Source organism: Podarcis bocagei (assembly GCF_964188305.1).
Source record: "Podarcis bocagei genome assembly, chromosome: 8".
In the NCBI taxonomy this organism is placed as follows: Eukaryota; Metazoa; Chordata; class Lepidosauria; order Squamata; family Lacertidae; genus Podarcis; species Podarcis bocagei.
The window spans coordinates 34,265,131-34,282,668 of NC_138133.1; the positions used below are offsets into that span (position 1 = coordinate 34,265,131).

The 17,538-nt window shown below is 42.5% G+C and overlaps 1 protein-coding gene across 1 annotated transcript in view; it reads right to left on the minus strand.

Annotated features, from left to right (window-relative positions):
- Positions 1-17,538, minus strand: part of CTDP1 (CTD phosphatase subunit 1) — a 55,125-nt gene that overhangs the window by 17,901 nt on the left and 19,686 nt on the right. The window contains exons 7-11 of the mRNA XM_081205799.1: positions 14,885-15,051; positions 11,777-12,841; positions 10,852-10,993; positions 8,340-8,570; positions 5,923-6,082 (exon numbers count right to left, since the gene is read on the minus strand). Of these exons, the coding sequence (XP_081061925.1) occupies positions 5,923-6,082; positions 8,340-8,570; positions 10,852-10,993; positions 11,777-12,841; positions 14,885-15,051 (1,765 nt within the window). The remainder of the gene's footprint in view (positions 1-5,922; positions 6,083-8,339; positions 8,571-10,851; positions 10,994-11,776; positions 12,842-14,884; positions 15,052-17,538) is intronic.

The following is a 17,538-nucleotide window of genomic DNA, read 5'->3' on the forward strand; positions in this document are numbered from 1 at the left end:
AGGAACAGGGATATAATAATACATGTTTGGAAATAAATGTTTGCTATAACTTGTAATTCCATGTTGTACGTTTAGGCAATGGCGAAAAACATTATTTGCTGCTATGATTAAATCCAACTGGAGGTCATACTGAGGAAAAGAAAAGTGTGGAATTGTGTAATGAGATCTAAGAAATTTTCTGTTAACCCTAAATGAAAAGCAGCTACTATGATTCTTAAAAAATGTTTTATTAGAGTACAACATACAACACTGTACACACATAAAATACAATACATCCAAAGTAATATCCCAAAAACCAAATAAGTAATTATCCGACACAACCATTTGTGTAGACAAGAATGTAGTTTATGTTAACCAAAAAGTATTATATGTTTCATTTTAGTCATGTAGATAAAAAGCTGTACTGATCAGTTCTAAAAGAGTCTTTATCCTTTAAACCTAGTGCCAATTTTATTTTGTTAGACAATTTCCCCACAAGTGCTTAATAATAATAATAATAATAATAATAATAATAATAATAATAATAATAATAATAATTTATTATTTATACCCCGCCCATCTGGCTGGGTTTCCCCAGCCACTCTTTCCCCAGACAAACTTTATTATTATTTATTAAATTTGTGTATCGCCCTATACCCACAGGTCTCAGGGAGGTTCAAAGAAGCATTCTCCAAATTCTTGCTGCATCTTGTTATTACAAACCTGGCCACTAGTAAAATAGAAATTATTAAAGCTTTAAACCTGACATAGGCAAACTCCAGCTCTCCAGATGTTTGGAACTACAATTCCCACCATCCCTAGCTAACAGGACCAATGGTCAGGGATGATGGGAATTGTAGTCCCAAACATCTGGAAGGCCGGAGCTTGCCTGTGCCTGCTTTAAACTGTAAGTACCTCCCATGAAACGATTGAGCAGTGCCAGCTGTGGACATTCAAAGGCATTTTGTATGGTAATTGCTTTTATTTCAATAAATATTTGCTACTAGAACTGAGGTCCATGCCCGCCACATATGTTGATTAGAGCATAGCAATACACTGTCGATAGAGAAGGTGGGGTGGAAGATAATTCATGTTGCTTGAAACTGCAAAGTTCTGTATTTTCTGCCTTTCCCTGAATAAATGCTACTGCAGAAGTGTTTAATGTTAATGTCTGCATACCCGAGGATGGAAACCAGTTACAAGACATGCTGGCGCCCAATGTATTCCTCCAGCACTTGAAATGCAAGTACAGAAATAACTAACATCCTTGAAGCGAACTTATGTATAAATAAAAAATAATAGTGTCTTCTTGGTTGTGCTAAATTGCACCTTACTCTTTAACACGCATTCAACCATTCTGCCGTTTTAACGAGAGGGTGGTTTCACTAAATGCGATCTGTTTTCCATATGCAGTTTAAGAATTGAAGTCTCTCCAGCATTCATGAGAACATTCCAAAGCTTACTTCAGCTACACAGGCATCTAACATACAGACTTAAGAAGTATAGCATCCTCTCAGTCAAAGGCTTTATAATAATAGAATCTGAACTAATTTCTAGTCTTTTTTTCCTTGTATTGCCTCTATCTCCAGAGCTCTCAGGCTGGCTTTTTATATTATACCAGTAACTTTAACATAGCAGTCTCTCCACCACTACAAGGAAGACACAAAGGGAGGAAAGGCAACAAAACATCCTCTTCTCCCAAACAAAACAATCCCCCTCACTTTTGTTAGAGTTATTCAAAGGCAAAAATTAAGCAGGTGCCTACAAATTATTTTTATTTTTGAGATTTTCACTCACACTCCAAGAGCCATAACTGTCCCTGCACCACTCAATATTATAGGAAAAGGAACTGCAGCCAAACCAAAACCTGATCCCTCTAGAGTCCACATGACACACTACTGATGTCATTGAAAGCCACCTTCCATCATTTCTGATTACAGTGGTACCTCGGGTTAAGAACTTAATTCGTTCTGGAGGTCTGTTCTTAACTTGAAACTGTTCTTAACCTGAAGCACCACTTTAGCTAATGGGGCCTCCTGCTGCCACGGCACCGCCGGAGCACGATTTCTGTTCTCATCTTGAAGCAAAGTTCTTAACCTGAAGCCCTATTTCTGGGTTAGTGGAGTCTGTAACCTGAAGCATATGTAACCTGAAGCGTATGTAACCTGAGGTACCACTGTATTGGTTATACCGGCTGATAGGAGTTAGAGTCTAACAATCTATGAAGGGAACCAGGTTGATTACCCCATAGGCTCATAGGATGTGTTGGTGGCTTAGGGAATGAAAGGTTTCAGGTGCTAACTTGACTGCTCAAAGTTACTGCCAGCTGATACTGCTCTTGGCCTCTGAGGGAGACTAAATTCCTTTGACACATAGGGTTCTGGTAATGAGCTCCGCAGCCCTCAAGGCTGGCACCCATGAGGATGACCAAGGGAGGCTCCTGGATGGGGGTGCTTGTGGTTAGGTTGGCAGGGTTCAGCTACCACTGGAGAACAGAGTGGAGTTGGCATGTTAGGACACTGGAAAGTGACTGTTCTGTGCTATGGTCTTCTGGTGGTGGTGGAGGAGCCATTGGAGTAACTGTAAACCAAAGGCAAGATGCCTAGACTAAGCCATGAGGCTTAGTGAATGTAACAAGGACATTAGGTCTGCTGATATTCTGGTAGTCTGGGAAGAAATGCCTGGACACAGGTCATTAACCTTTTTGGAGACAGGACTACCTGGGCTTAGGCTGTGTCCATTACGGCCCTAGGGTATTGAATGTTCTGAGAGGGCAGGATATGGCTTTTTATTTCTTAACCAGGAAGCTGTGAAATTCTAGTGTTGAAAGTGTGCTGAATGTCTTGTAGGCTTTCTACCTCGAAGGGGACCTCAGGAGGTGGCAAACTAAAAACACCTTTCTACCTGAGGTAGAATACTTTTGTGAAGACTCTTGGTGCTGACAACAAACACGCAAAACATGAACTGGTAATGCTACCTTAAACAGGTATGCAAACCTGACAAACTGCCGCCTTGAAGGAGGCAATGGTGCAGCCGCTCCTGGGGGAAGAAACCACCCTCCTGGACCCAGAAATTTATTTCAACCACTCAGTTGTCAATACACCTTTTGCAGGGTCTGGTGGTAACATGATTTCCTAAGCCTCCTGTAGGTAGACAAAGGAAAGACTCTCAGAACTAGGAACACTCTTATTTTTATATAAGAAAAAGGGATGGGCAGACTGGAGAATGGGTGGAGTTAGGGGCAAAAAACCATGTGCCGCTACATAGCTGCTGTTCCAGAATGACTGGAATCTTGAAGCACTCCTCTTCAGGAGCAGAATGCAAACGTTTTGTTGCAGGTTACACTTTGATTTCCTGTGTTCTTCAGGGATGCTAAAAATCAACAAGCAGAATACAGTTTCCTTTTGATACAGAGAAAAGGATCTTGATAAGAAGAAACAAGTGCACACTGGCTAGGTCTGCTTTGTAGGATACAGCGTGGGATAACTTTCAAAGCAAACTAAAACGAGGTTCCTAGAAATCTTCTTCCTTTTCCAGGCTTGCTATACTGCCATTGAACTATAATGATGGCTCTAATTTGCCAGGATAGTGCATAGAAGTGTGGGTGGATGCAGAAGCCTCTGACTTTTGGTGCCTGGTTGTAATCTACTGGACAGAGACAAAAGCCAATCTTGTGTTCTGCCCAGTTGCACCTCTGACCCCGTCTCCTACCTGCATGCAGCTCCCACATTGTCCACAAGGGAATGCAGCCCTCCAGCTGAAATTTCAACTATTCCTGTTTTACTATGTCTTAGGGAATGCAAATATATCACAGGAATCTCCATTTCAACTAACTCTAAGTTTCAGGGCACCTTAAGACTGGGACACGTTATAAGAATCAGCCAATACAATTCTACATACATTCTGGGAAAGAAGCCACATAGATCCGCAAGTCCATTCTGCCTCCAGCAAATGGACCAGCAGGAGACCAAAACAGGCTGAAACATCCAGCACATTTGATGTGTGTGAACATAAAGACAAGTTGAGGCAGTGCTTTCGATTACTGATATTAGAACTAATGTACCTCTGCAAAAACTTGCAAGGACTTGACCAATTGTGGGGAAATTTTTATTCCAATATTAAAGTAAACAGTGTGTGGTTCTTGGGGAGTTATTCATCTTCAGATTATAGGCTACTAGCAGTTTCTCCATAGCAGCAGGGGATCCAGCCACTATTTATTTAAAAAATGCTTATGCAGATTGCAGCTATTCTTAGTAATTGCCTATACAGGACTTAACATTTTTACAATTCATACAGATAATAAAAGCTGAGTAGATGGAAATAAAGAAATGACATTCTCTGGAGCAAGCAATTCTGACACAGACATATGCAAAATAAAATCAGTATTAGTTAAGAAACTAACGAAGAAACCTCCAATTTCCCCACTATCCTTTAGCATCCAAATACAAAAGTTTTACTTCCCCATCATAAGGCTGAAGGGATACAAAGGGCATCCTTCATAAGAACACTGCATGAACTATGGGCTGCAGGTGCCACTGAGGTTCTAGTGTATCTGCTAGGATTATAGAGAGTCCCTGCATTTCATTTCTAATTGTGTTTCAACTTCAGGAATTGCAGTGATAAGTTCTGAAGTGTGGAGCAAAAATATTACTGGGTGAAAATGAGATAAAGGAAAAAATCTATGCATCAAGGTATTTCAAGAAATAGCTCAACTTCATCTCATTTGAGTGTATACGTTTCAGAATAAGACTTCATAATATTCAACTTTCATTTCCTATCTGCCACACATATAAAAAGTGTTATTTCTTGCCGGGAAAGGAAAGCAGGGCCAGATATTAAGTAACTATACAATTAAAATATTTAATATCTATTACATGTTCTGCAGTATGTTACATGTAACCAAATATATACAGATGAGCCTCAGGTAGGAAACACTGGGTAGTAATTGCAATCAAACTGTGCAGTCAAATTTCCTCTGAACGAATATAAAATGTAAGTTATGCTAAGAAACAGATGATGTTTCCACATTCAAGTTCCAGATGAATGGCGGCTAACAGATTGAGATTGAATCCTGACAAGACAGAAGTACTGTTTTTGGGGGACAGGAGGCGGGCAGGTGTGGAGGATTCCCTGGTCCTGAATGATGTAACTGTGTCCCTGAAGGACCAGGTGCACAGCCTGGGAGTCATTTTGGACTCACAGCTGTCCATGGAGGCACAGGTCAAATCCGTGTCCAAGGCAGCTGTTTACCAGCTCCATTTGGTACGCAGGCTGAGACCCTAGCTGCCTGCAGACTGCCTCACCAGAGTGGTGCATGCTCTGGTTATCTCCTGCTTGGACTACTGCAATGCGCTCTACATGGGGCTACCTTTGAAGGTGACCCTGAAACTACAACTAATTCAGAACGCGGTAGCCAGACTGGTGACTGGGAGTGGCCACCAAGACCATATAACACCGGTCTTGAAAGACCTACATTGGCTCCCAGTATGTTTCCGAGCACAATTCAAAGTGTTGGTGCTGACCTTTAAAGCCCTAAACGGCCTCGGTCCAGTATATCTGAAGGAGCATCTCCACCCCCATCGTTCTGCCTGGACACTGAGGTCCAGTGCCGAGGGCCTTCTGGCAGTTCCCTCGCTGCGAGAAGCCAAGTTACAGGAAACCAGGCAGAGGGCCTTCTCGGTAGTGGCGCCCTCCCTGTGGAACGCCCTCCCACCAGATGTCAAACAACTACCAGACTTTTAGAAGACATCTGAAGGCAGCCCTGTTTAGGGAAGCTTTTAATGTTTGATGTATTACAGTATTTTAATATTTTTTTGGAAGCCGCCCAGAGTGGCTTAACCCTCACTCTTCATCTTCCCATACCCTAGAGGCGCTTGGATATCTCTACTGCACTAAAAATGTGTCCTGTCAATTAATTACTCAGCAGTACACAATCAAACTCACCTCTTTATCCATACTTTCTAAATCTTCTTTACAAAGAGTGTATAGTGGCATTGTTTCAGACATACTTGGCTGGCGTTTCCGTTTAGATGGGCCAGGCTCTTCATTCTCACTTGCTGGCATCTCCTCTTCATCAAAAAGCTGTTGGTGTGGTTGAACAACTCTGAAAAAAGATTCAAAAGCTCTGTATTACATAATTGTTATGATCTGAACTGAATAGAATGTCAGGATAGATTCAGTTTAGAATACAGATCCATTTCAAAACCCATACAGTGGAAAACTTTGCCCCATTCTTCATGCTGCTCAATATGGATTGCCTTTTCCACACTTCAAAGACTTCTGAAGGCAATGTCAAAGCTTTATCAATTAGAAATGCAAAAGGAGTGAGCCACTCATGACGCTGATTCTCACAGTAGCACTTGTTCTCCCACGGACAAATTAGGTAAAAGTTTGGGAACCTGTCTTCTTTCAAATGTAGAAACAGTCCCTGCTCCAGCCAACCTAGCAGTTCGAAAGCACATCAAAGTGCAAGTAGATAAATAGGTACTGCTCCGGCGGGAAGGTAAACGGCGTTTCTGTGTGCTGCTCTGGTTCGCCAGAAGCGGTTTAGTCATGCTGGCCACATGACCTGGAAGCTGTATGTCGGCTCCCTCGGCCAATAAAGTGAGATAAGCGCTGCAATCCCAGAGTCGTCTGCGACTGGACCTAATGGTCAGGGGTCCCTTTACCTTTACTATAGCCACGTCACTTGGGACTCTCATTCCACCAGAACACAGACCCCCAAAAAAGCCTATGTTTTTTTGCCACTAAAAATGGGCCCAATTTTTCTAAAGCATTAAAACAGAACAACATTATGTAAAAAAGTCAAAAAGTGTTCAGCCCCACTGTAATTTGTTTTGGATAATATAAATGTGCTTAGCCAGAAGTTCTTCTTCTTTGGTGATCACTCGTAGCCGAGTAAGATTGTCTTCCATAAACACAGTTTTAACAATGAGTCTGTAAGTGACTGTGGAGGCCAATTCTGGATCCACATGTCCTTCCACAGTGGGGACATTGGTTTCTGGGCGGGAGTTGATCATGGTGTGGATTTGCCAAGCGTGCCTTCCTCTTAGCACGTTTCTCCCTTGCGTCCTGAGTTTGAGTCTCTTCAAAGCCCATGACACCTTTGGTAAAGGCGGTCCTCCAACTGGAGCGCTTGCAGGCAAGTGTTTCCCAGTTGTCAGTGTTTATACTACATTTTTAAAGATTTGCCTTGAGACACAGTCTTTAAACCTCTTTTGTTGACCACCAGCATTACGCTTTCCAATTTTAAGTTCGGAATAGAGTAGTTGCTTTGGAAGACGATCATCAGGCATCTGCACAACATGACCAGTCCAACGAAGTTGATGTTGAAGAATCATTGCTTCAACACTGGTGATCTTTACTTCTTCCACTACACTGATATTAGTTCACCTGTCTTCCCAAGTGATGTGTAAAATTTTTCGGAGACACACTGATGGAATCTTTCGAGGAGTTGGAGATGGTGTTTATAAATGGTCCATGTTTCACAAGCACATAGTAAGGTTGGTAGTACAATAGCTTTGTAAACAAGCATTTTGGTTTCCCTGCAAATGTCCTGGTCCTCAAACACTCTGCACTTCAACCGGGAGAAAGCCACACTCACAGAGCTCAGGCGATGCTGGATTTTGACATCAGTGTTGGCCCTTGTGGAAATATAACTGCCTAGGTAGGAGAAGTAATTGACATTTTCCAACGTTACACCACTGAGCGGGAAGTAACCACAATAAGGGAGAGGATGAAGAAGGATTCTTATTTCCCTACTTTTATATTACAAGTGGCTAATCCTGCTGGGGGACTTGACCCCTACACACATACCTTTTCTTGTTTCTAAGGCTCCACTGAGTTTGGCAGCAGTGGCAGAAAGATTTATTTATTTTAAGTAAATATGGAGCTGGGGTAGGCAGAATCCAGCACCCTGATTGGGATACAAAGCACCTCACTGTTTATCATTCCAGTTCATCACTTCAATTGTTCAACAAGTACCGAGGGAACATTGCCTCACCCTGCTCAGCTGATGGCAGGGATCAGCTAAGGAGGGAAGGTCTGTGTGTGTGTCCCTGTGGCTATCCCAATAGTGCATATTTTGTGTATGCAAGGGTGTGAAGTGGCCACACACACCATTGGCATGTGCTATACGCACCCCACCCCCCAACTGCCCAATGGTGAATGCAGCCAGGCCAAAAAGGTTAGCCACATCTGTGTTACACTTTTCTTTAGGAAAAAATGTAGCGTCACACATGGACTCAAGAGACCTATTGCAAGAGGAAAACACACTTGGGATTATTCTTTCACAATCCTGTTTAAAATCTTAATGCCAAACAAAACTTGAAAATGATTTATGAAATGTTATGTTCATCTACCTGAATAAGGAATGTTCCCCATGGACGGGCAGAGAGAGAGGAGGAGCTGGTGCTTGAATATACAAAGACTGGCTGGAGCTTTGAGATCCTTTCCTAATTAATTTTCCGGTGTTGGGATCATAAAGCCGAACTTCAGGACCAGGCTGACACTTGGGATGAATGGGAGTTGGGTGGAAAAGAGCAGTCTGGAAAGCACTGTGTATATCTGGAAACATGGCAGGACTGTACTCTCTGTTAGATGAAATGTTTAAAAGACTTAAGTTAGTAGTCAACATTCCTCATATACACACATAAATACATACCTATATATATACTGTACAGTATATAAAAATAAGCACACACAAACTTGGCCCACCACATCTTCTCTCCTGACTATTTTAGTCCAGCACTGTCCCACTTGCCCTACACCTGATGTCATACAGGGGCAGGTATGGGGCATATGTCAAATGTGGGGCAAGTAAGTGCAGGGCTTGGCTGAAAAGTGCTTTTCAAGTGCTGCTAATTTGCAGGGCCTGCAAAGCCCCTTGCACAGTGCTTCCCAAGCACCCAACAACCAGCACAGCATTGTGCACAGAACTTCCCAAGTGTTAACACAGGGCTTGAAAAGTTTGCTCAGACTTGTGTGCAGCATTTCCCAGTGTCTGACAATCAACTGGCCGGTGCACGTTTGGAAAGCACTGTGCAAAGGACTGAAAAAGCCCTTTGAACTCTCTTTTCCTACTCCAGCAGGCTAACTTGTTGACATACAGTATGTCAATCATCTAGTGTCATGACGATGCCAGATAATTGACAGGCGGGTGGTCCTGCCTTCTTGCCAAAGTTGGCCCATAGTATACATAGTGGGTTTGAACTTTCAACCACAGATCAGCAACATTTTTGGAAAACAGAAAAGCGATGTAAACACTGGCAAAAACTTCTTGATTTGTGTCAGAAAACTTCCAGGTATTCCACCAATAGGTCATTAAAAAATAAACAAAGTGAGGGTCTTTATCCAAAATTCACAAAAAGAAAAGAACCATTTCTTAATGTATAGTTAGTTTTAGAACACACACCCTGGCTACATAATGCTAAATTAGGGATGGGGAACCTTAAAAGAGGAGTTATGCAGCCCCCACAAGTATCTCTGTCTGGTCTTCGGGACTCTCCCTAGGCCGCATCTGCTCCTCAGGACCCACTCCCTACTGGTCCAGCTCCACACCCTCCTTGATTGTTAGCATCTGGTTGAAATATGACCCTGAACTCTGATAAAGCCTCATGCTTTCCTGGAGTATAGAGATGGGTGTATGAACATCAAGCCCACTGTACAAAGGTAAAAATTACATTACATTAACTATTCAGTCCACTTTTGCCTTTGGCCCTACCCAGAACTGGCATGTGCCCCCCAGAAATTTGTCTAGAAAGTAATGTGGCCCTCGGACTGAAAACAGGACCCGTGCCTGTGCCAAACTATGGCTTAGTGCAGTGATGGAAACCCTAATTTAGCCCGAACTACACAGACCCCTTCTACATTGATATAAAGAACTGTACATTAAAAATGTTCTCATTATCTCTAAAGATTTCCACATTCGTAGCTCAGCTGTAAAACAGCAATTATTTCCACAAGAATTCAGTCTTGTAGATCAGATTTTATTAGAGCACACCAAACAAAACCTGTTATTTACATTAAATAACATCAAAGCAATATTTCCAACTATAGAAAACATGCACACATATCCATCCTATTGAAACTATGGAGCTGGTCTGAAGTATCCTTACTCCGCATAGTAAAACATAATGCAATTTATGTAATACCCAGCTTGATATTGGCCAAAGAAAAGCCTTGCCCATTCATGGAAACAACACATGTCTGGCAGCATTAATTATGCGATGGCACCCTTTAATCCATACAGCTTATGGATGTTTATGCACATATAAGAGGGGTTATTACTAAGGAAGTGTTTATAGGAATGGAGCACTAGCTCTATCTATCGGTTCTGGCTAGTTTTCATATCTGAATGAATAAAAACAAGATTAAAACAAAATGCTCCTAAGTTTGTGGTGCTCTTGGATCTAGGCTCAGACCTGGCTGTTCAAGCTGTGGCCAGGAATGCCTATGCAAAATTAAGATGGATACACCATCTGTGCCCCTTTCTGGCACCTTCTTGTCTTGCTTTGGAGATCCATGCCTTAAGTCACTTCATCTCGATTATTCTACATGCTCTATGAAGCTGCCTTTGAAGACCAGGTGGTTCAGGCTTCTTACATGTGGCTCATGTTAACCTCTTTTTGTACCAACTGCATTGTCTGCTTATTTATTTCCAGGGACAATTCAAAGTGCAGGTTTTGATCTGTTGAGTTCTAAACAAATGGCTTGGGTTAAGGTTATCCGAAGGACCACCTTTCTCTGTACTGTATAACCCTGTTTAACTGGGATCTTCTCTTTCAGCTATTTGTAAGAATGGATATTAACCGTGAGCCCCATAGGATTTTAAACTCAAGTGTATTATTTAAATAATAAAACATTACTTTTTACCTTTGTGTTTTAAGGTAATCATCCTTCAAAGGAAACAGTTGTTCTTCTACTTTGTCCCAACGCTCCAAGCAGCTCCATAACCAGTCTGGATTTACAATATGGAGATTTTTATAGTTCTCAGCTTGCCGTACTTTTTCTGTGCCTATTTAAAACAGCCAAACATTAGCATAGGTGACAGAAAGGCTTTTCAATAAATCAGCACTGAGAACAGTTTACAGGGATTATGTGCTGAATTCAGCGGGATTTAAGAACACAGCTTGGATGCTTTTAACATTCTCCCCATGCATTTAAAGCAGTCTGTAACATGGCAATGACTACAATTGTAAGGTCTTAGTTGTTTTCGCAAAACCAGGATCCAGATGCAAAGGTAAGATAATTTTGTGTGTGCAACAGAGGCATATAGCATTATAGTTTTGCTGACAGGCCTAGCCAACTGTTCAGATAAACTTATGCATTTCTAGATACCAACAGCGGAAAGAAACACAACCTGGGCTAAAGGAGGAATGAAGAAGAAGAAGAGGAGGGGGATATGATACCCCGCTTTATCACTACCCTAAAGAGTCTCATTCTCCTTTCCCTTCCTTCCCCACAACAAAAAACTCTGTGAGGCGAGTGAGGCTGAGAGACTTCAAAGAAGTGTGACTAGCCCAAGGTCACCCAGCAGCTGCATGTGGAGGAGCGGAGACGCGAACCTGGTTCACCAGATTACAAGACTACTGCTCTTAACCACTACACCACACTGGCTCTCAAAGTGTACGAATGTTCTTCAAAATAACTGAATCCTGATGGTTTCTTAAAATATTCATGCACAGAAATATATGAACAGCAGTATTAGAAGCTTGCTACATTGCTAGACGCTTTGTGTGACCACCTATTCACACAGAGCCCTAGTTCAAACCCATGTTTTGGATTTACTAATACTTACCAGCTCTTGCTGCAATAAGGTGTGTTGGCTTATTGGGGTCATCTTCATTCAATACTAGGTTTTTTGCAATCTTAGCTCCAAGTGCAGTAGCATGATAATGCTCCCGTGTTTTTTCTATGGGATAATTGGTTGGGTATAATCCACTAAATAATATGGTAACATCTGACAACACTTTTCGTTTCAGTTCTGGCACTATTTTTCTTATATCTGGAATTTCATCTGTTTCTTTTCTCACATATTTATCATACTTTGAGTAATAGTCCGTGTGCACCCGAACAAGAATCTCTTCGAGATATATTAAATGGTCATCACTGTCTGTATCGTCATCTTCCTCTTCCTCCATGCTTTGATCTAAAGATTCTCCCACAGTTATCCCAGATTGCTCACTATTTTGAGATTCTGTCTCTGCCTCTTTCTTGTCCACGCAACCATTTCCTAGGCTACAAAGGCTGTCTTGTTCACTCTCTTCATGTGCTTCCAGATCGAATGCCTTGGGATGTGGATTGATGCTAGGTGAGGATACAGAGTCAGCAGAATGGTTCAGCTGTCCGTCCTTTTCTACATTCGTATCAGTTCCCACCAGAGGCATTGCACTTTCCTCTAGTGCAGGCTGTTTTGATTTTCTCCAGCTTCTCTTTCCTTCATTTTCACTATCTGTAGCAGAAGAGGAGGAAGATTTCCTAGCATCCAATCCACTGTCACTTTCACTATCACTTGACAATTCAAAGTCCAAATAATTTGTAGTTTTGTTTTGAATCTGCTGTTTGCCTACAACTGTCCTATTATCATCGTCTGAAGACACATGAGATTCCTTGGCACTCATCACATCATTAGTAAAATCCATTCCATGTTTAGAATCACTTAAGGAGTCTCTAACTTTATCATTGCAATTCAAATTCCAGGATGGAGTCTCACTGCCGACAGAGTTATTGCCATTTACTTCATTTGCAGATTTTTGAATGCCATTGCTTTGTTCATCTGCATTTCCAACATTCTTTGCTTCTTCAGAGTCTCCCGTTGCTGTTGCTGGGTCCGATGCCTCTGTTACTTTTGAAGAATGATTTGCTAAATTAAGAGATATGTATGCATATTAAAATGCTTAGTAACAAATATACAAAAGCCAAAATGCTTAGTAACAAATATACAAAAGACCTAACAGCTAAAGACACGCAATCCAATTATGCTTATCTTTATTTAAACCAGAAGCCTGGGGTTGTGGTGCTGGTGGTGGAAATAATAGATGGTTCCACTTACGTTTTTTAGGTCAACAAATAACTAGCTCAAAACCTTACATATGGAGCATGGAGATTCAATTGTTTCAGAGGATGAAAAAAAAGGTTGAACATCCTATTACAACATAGCACTCAAACACAGGGCACAACATGTGTCTCACCTTTGGCACCCTGTGCCTGGGTAACCCTGCCCACCACCACCCTGGCATCCACTCTCACCATGCAAAAGTGAAGCAGGGCTAGCTTGTGTCTGACACACAGGGTGGCAGCAGCAAGGTGTGTGTGTGTGTTCTGTCATTACGTAGTTCCTCTTAACACGGTAATGAATGGAGGAGGATCACAAGCTTACAATAGCACAAGAACGGGGAGATGGGAGGTCCCTTTATACAAGCAACAAATAACAAGGCATTAATAGAGAAGTAAGGACACTTGTCTTTTCAGACTTATTGATACTCTGCCTCGGGATTCCAGGCACAAACATCCACGGTTGCAACTGAGGCCATAAGTTGCAATATTTTTAATTGGGGGGGGGGGTCTGTAAAGTCTGTAAAGTTTTGAAATGAAGACAACTGCCTTAAAATAGATCTGATACAGCATGTTTGGCTTTAAAAGCACATTTACTAAATATAAAGAGGAAAACAAAGGTACCAAAAAGGTTAATGTTCTAATTTTAGCACACCCAAATAACTACACATGGATGTGCTATTTTCTACTAAGCTACTTCAACGGAGCTTAACTTCCACTAAAGGCACTTTTAGTTTCACTGTCACCATCTGAAAACATGCTTATACTACTTGTTAGTTTTTGTTTAGGCTGAGGAGACTGATTTGGAACTACAGTATTCTGAGTCACATTCATTTTCACTAAAGGAAGGTTCTAACAACAACTAGCCTGTGGGCAATTTATCACACTTTATCCTCTTCATGGTTGTGCTTGTAACTGAGGGGTAAAACAGACATGACATTTAAAAAGGTCTGTGTTTTTTGTTTTTGCCGTCCTTTAAAATAGCAGCTATGGGGTAGAGGGATTCATATTTGGACCATAGGGTTGAAGACCTTCCATGGCTCATTTTCCCCCAACAAAAATCTCTCCCTGCCCACAGGTCAGGTAATACTGCAGTCAATGACAGCTTCAGGAACAAAAATGGTTGTTTGGAGTATGCTGATATTTTATGGGAAAACAGCATAGCAAGAGAAAGATTTTAAACCCTGCCCTACCCTAGGAGCTACTATTTTTAAAAATTGGGGGGGGGGGGGGAGGAGAGGGCCCATAAGAGTCATGCTTAATATGTCTAGTTTGCTCTTCCAAACTATTTTAAACTACCAAATTTGACTTGTACTGCATCAAACTGTTAAGTTTTATGGAATAAAAGCAATTTTAGTAATGGAACATTTTTCCCATGGAAAAAGATGATACAGTATTGTATTGTCTTCACAGGAGGCAAGCAAGAGGGGCCCTAACCCTGTGTTAAATAATGATATGCTCCAATTAAAGGATGTATCTTTGGAGAATGCAACTCGTGAATTTAAATTTGATTTCAACTTGAGACAACTTGGTGTATTGAGATTCCCCCAAATGCTGTGTAACAGTGCAACAAATTCTATAGACCCAGCAGATCTGCCTGAGAAGTGGTATAATGCAATAAATGAAGGTGGTCCACTATTCTTGTAAAAGGTAAAGGACCCCTGACAGTTAAGTCCAGTCACGAACTATTCAGGCAGTCAAACTGAAAAGGAATCTGAACCTGAAATCCTCACTTCTATTGGTTTTGAAAAACTGTTTTAAGATTAGTTAATGAATTGTTTAAAAATACCGTGTTATCGATATGATACCTTGCAAATGAAGAGGAAACATGAACACACATTAAAATAGTTACCTGTTTTTCTCATTTGAACTTCCCTTGATCCAGGCGGTGCATTAATATCGCCTATGCCCTGAAAGTATACGTATTTCTTCACAGTTATCAAATTAGGTGCATATTTCCAGACATCCTCTCTGTCATCAATAATACAAACCATGGAATCACCACAAGGAAATAAGTTTCTAGAAACAGGAGAAAGATTAAGTGAAATGAACTGATGTGGGAAAATGATTGCTTGTACATGAGAGCATGAGCAAAGTTCTTATTGTTACAGGGTGATCTCATAGCTAGAAGCATCCTTGGAGCATGAATAGCGCGTGAACAGCTCGTGCTGTCCCATATGATTGGCTAACGTAGCATGGCCTGATCGCTCGCATGGTCTAGTACCAAGGTCTTTATCTGCTGGCTAGAACAAATTGCTTGACTTGTATTTTTTGTATCCTTACTTGGCTTGTATCTTTCTGATTTTCACACAATAAAAGCTGTGCTGCATTAGCCCGAGGAGCTGCCATAGCCCTAGGAGCAGCCATATTTCGGAACCCCTCATGGTGTGAGACTGATTTTTCCCTGGATGCCGAGCTGCAACTCGACATTTGGTGCCCCGTGTGAGGCAACTCGACATTTGGTGCCCCGTGTGAGGCCCAATATAGCAACTCGACATTCGGACTTCACGTTGTTTTTCATTATTCAGCACTCACCAACACGTCGTTCATCCACGTAGTGGATCCCTGGTGAGTGCTCCCGTGTGATTTCTTTCGGATTTCATGCTGTTTTACAACGTTCAGCTCTCACCTCGCCCCGCAAGGGCTGCAGACGCGTCGTTCATCCACGTAGTGGATCCCTGGTGAGAGCTCCCGTGTGAATGTGATTCTGGACTACGTTACGGACTTATCAGCACTTATCTCCGCCCGGACAGGGCAAAAAGGCGCCTCCCTCATCCTCCTAAGGATCCCTCGGTAAGTGCTCCCTGCTCTTTTTGCAACTTTGCAATCATGGGAAAATCTCTCTCTGCACCACAGAAAAAATTTTATAAAGACCTTAAATTCCTTTTGGCCAGTAACAACCTTGCTGTTCGGAAAGCTGACCTTAAGTCCCTTATAATAGCCTTGGACACTCACTGCCCGTGGTTTCCCCAGGACGGAAATTGGCAGTTAGATGATTGGAAAAAAATTGGACATTTCTTTCAAAATCATCCACAAATTGATGTCAAGGTTTTGCATGCCTGGAGTAACGTCTACAAAGCTATGTCGTGCTTAACTCCTTCAAACATTCTTCTGGCTGCGGCAACAGCTTCTTCAAACGCCCCCCCGGTTCCCGCTTTGCCTGCCTCAAACGTTAATCCTAAACCTCCGGACATTCTCTCTTCGGCTCATCCTGTCACTCCCCTGCATTCTTCACTTCCTGCACCTCCCGTTACTACTCCTCTCCAAGAATCTTCGCATTCAGCACCCCCCACTCTTCCAACTCCTACGCCCAAGGCCTCTGGCACCGCTGTTACTACTCCTCTCCAAGAATCTCTCCGTGCCGCTGCCCCATTGTTGGGTTTTGACTGTGCAACTCCTAATCTCTTCCCTGTGATTGCTCCTGCCACGCCAGGGGGAGGCCCAGCCCGGCACGAACAGTTTGATTTGAGATTCATAAAGGAACTGCATTCCTCTGTCAAGGACAATGGTTTACAATCTCCTTACACCCTGGGCTTGTTTGGCACTATTTTTCAACAAAATTTGATACCAGAGGATATTAAGCTGTTGGCTCGCACTGTAATGCAGCCTCATCAAATGATTTTGTTTATACAAGCTTGGCACTGGGCCTGCCAACGTCGTGTTGATGGGATTCGGAATAATCTTAATAATGCTGCATTGGCTAATCATCAGGCTGCTTTGGCCGCTGCCGCTGCTGGTGCCGCCCCACCCCCAGCCCCCGTCATGTTAACCCAAGCTGATGTCTTCGATGGGTTAACGGGAGGAGGCAATTTTCTTACCATTGCCCAACAGCTAACTCTTGATCCTCAGTATTCGGAGGCCACTACAACTGCTGCCGCCCAAGAGGCTTTGGCCTCTGTCCCTGATGACAAGACTGAGCGCAATGGCCGGTGGGACAGCATCAGACAGGGTCCTGCAAAGCCCTATGGACAATTTGTTGATCGCTTGTACAATACCTTCAAGCGGCTAGTTCAGGACATAGCAGCACAAGAACTGGCTGTACGCCAGCTTGCAAATGAGGACCGTAAGCAAGCACTGCACTCTTTGATGACAACAGCAAATATAGCCATTGCTGATATCCTTAAAGCCTGCCAGTCAGTGGGCACTGCTGGCCACGGCCTGCTAGCCACGGCCTTGTCCTCCTCCGTGTCCCAAAATCCTGCAAAGGCTACAACCTGTTGGATTGACAGTGGCTAAAGAAAAATCCAGCGGATTTTACCCATTACGTACCTGGGACACAAGCTGCCAGCATCTGCAGCCATTCCAGTCACGCCTCAACTACAGTTCCCTGATCATGTTAAACTGGTGGATTTACAACGAATTCTTGGACAGCTGAATTGGATAAAGAGTTATTTGGACCTGCCCACCTCTACTTTGTCTCCACTATTTTCTGCCCTTAAAGGACATAAGGATCCAGCAGACAAGATCACAGTCACCTCTGCAATGGATAAAGTCACCTTCCACAGC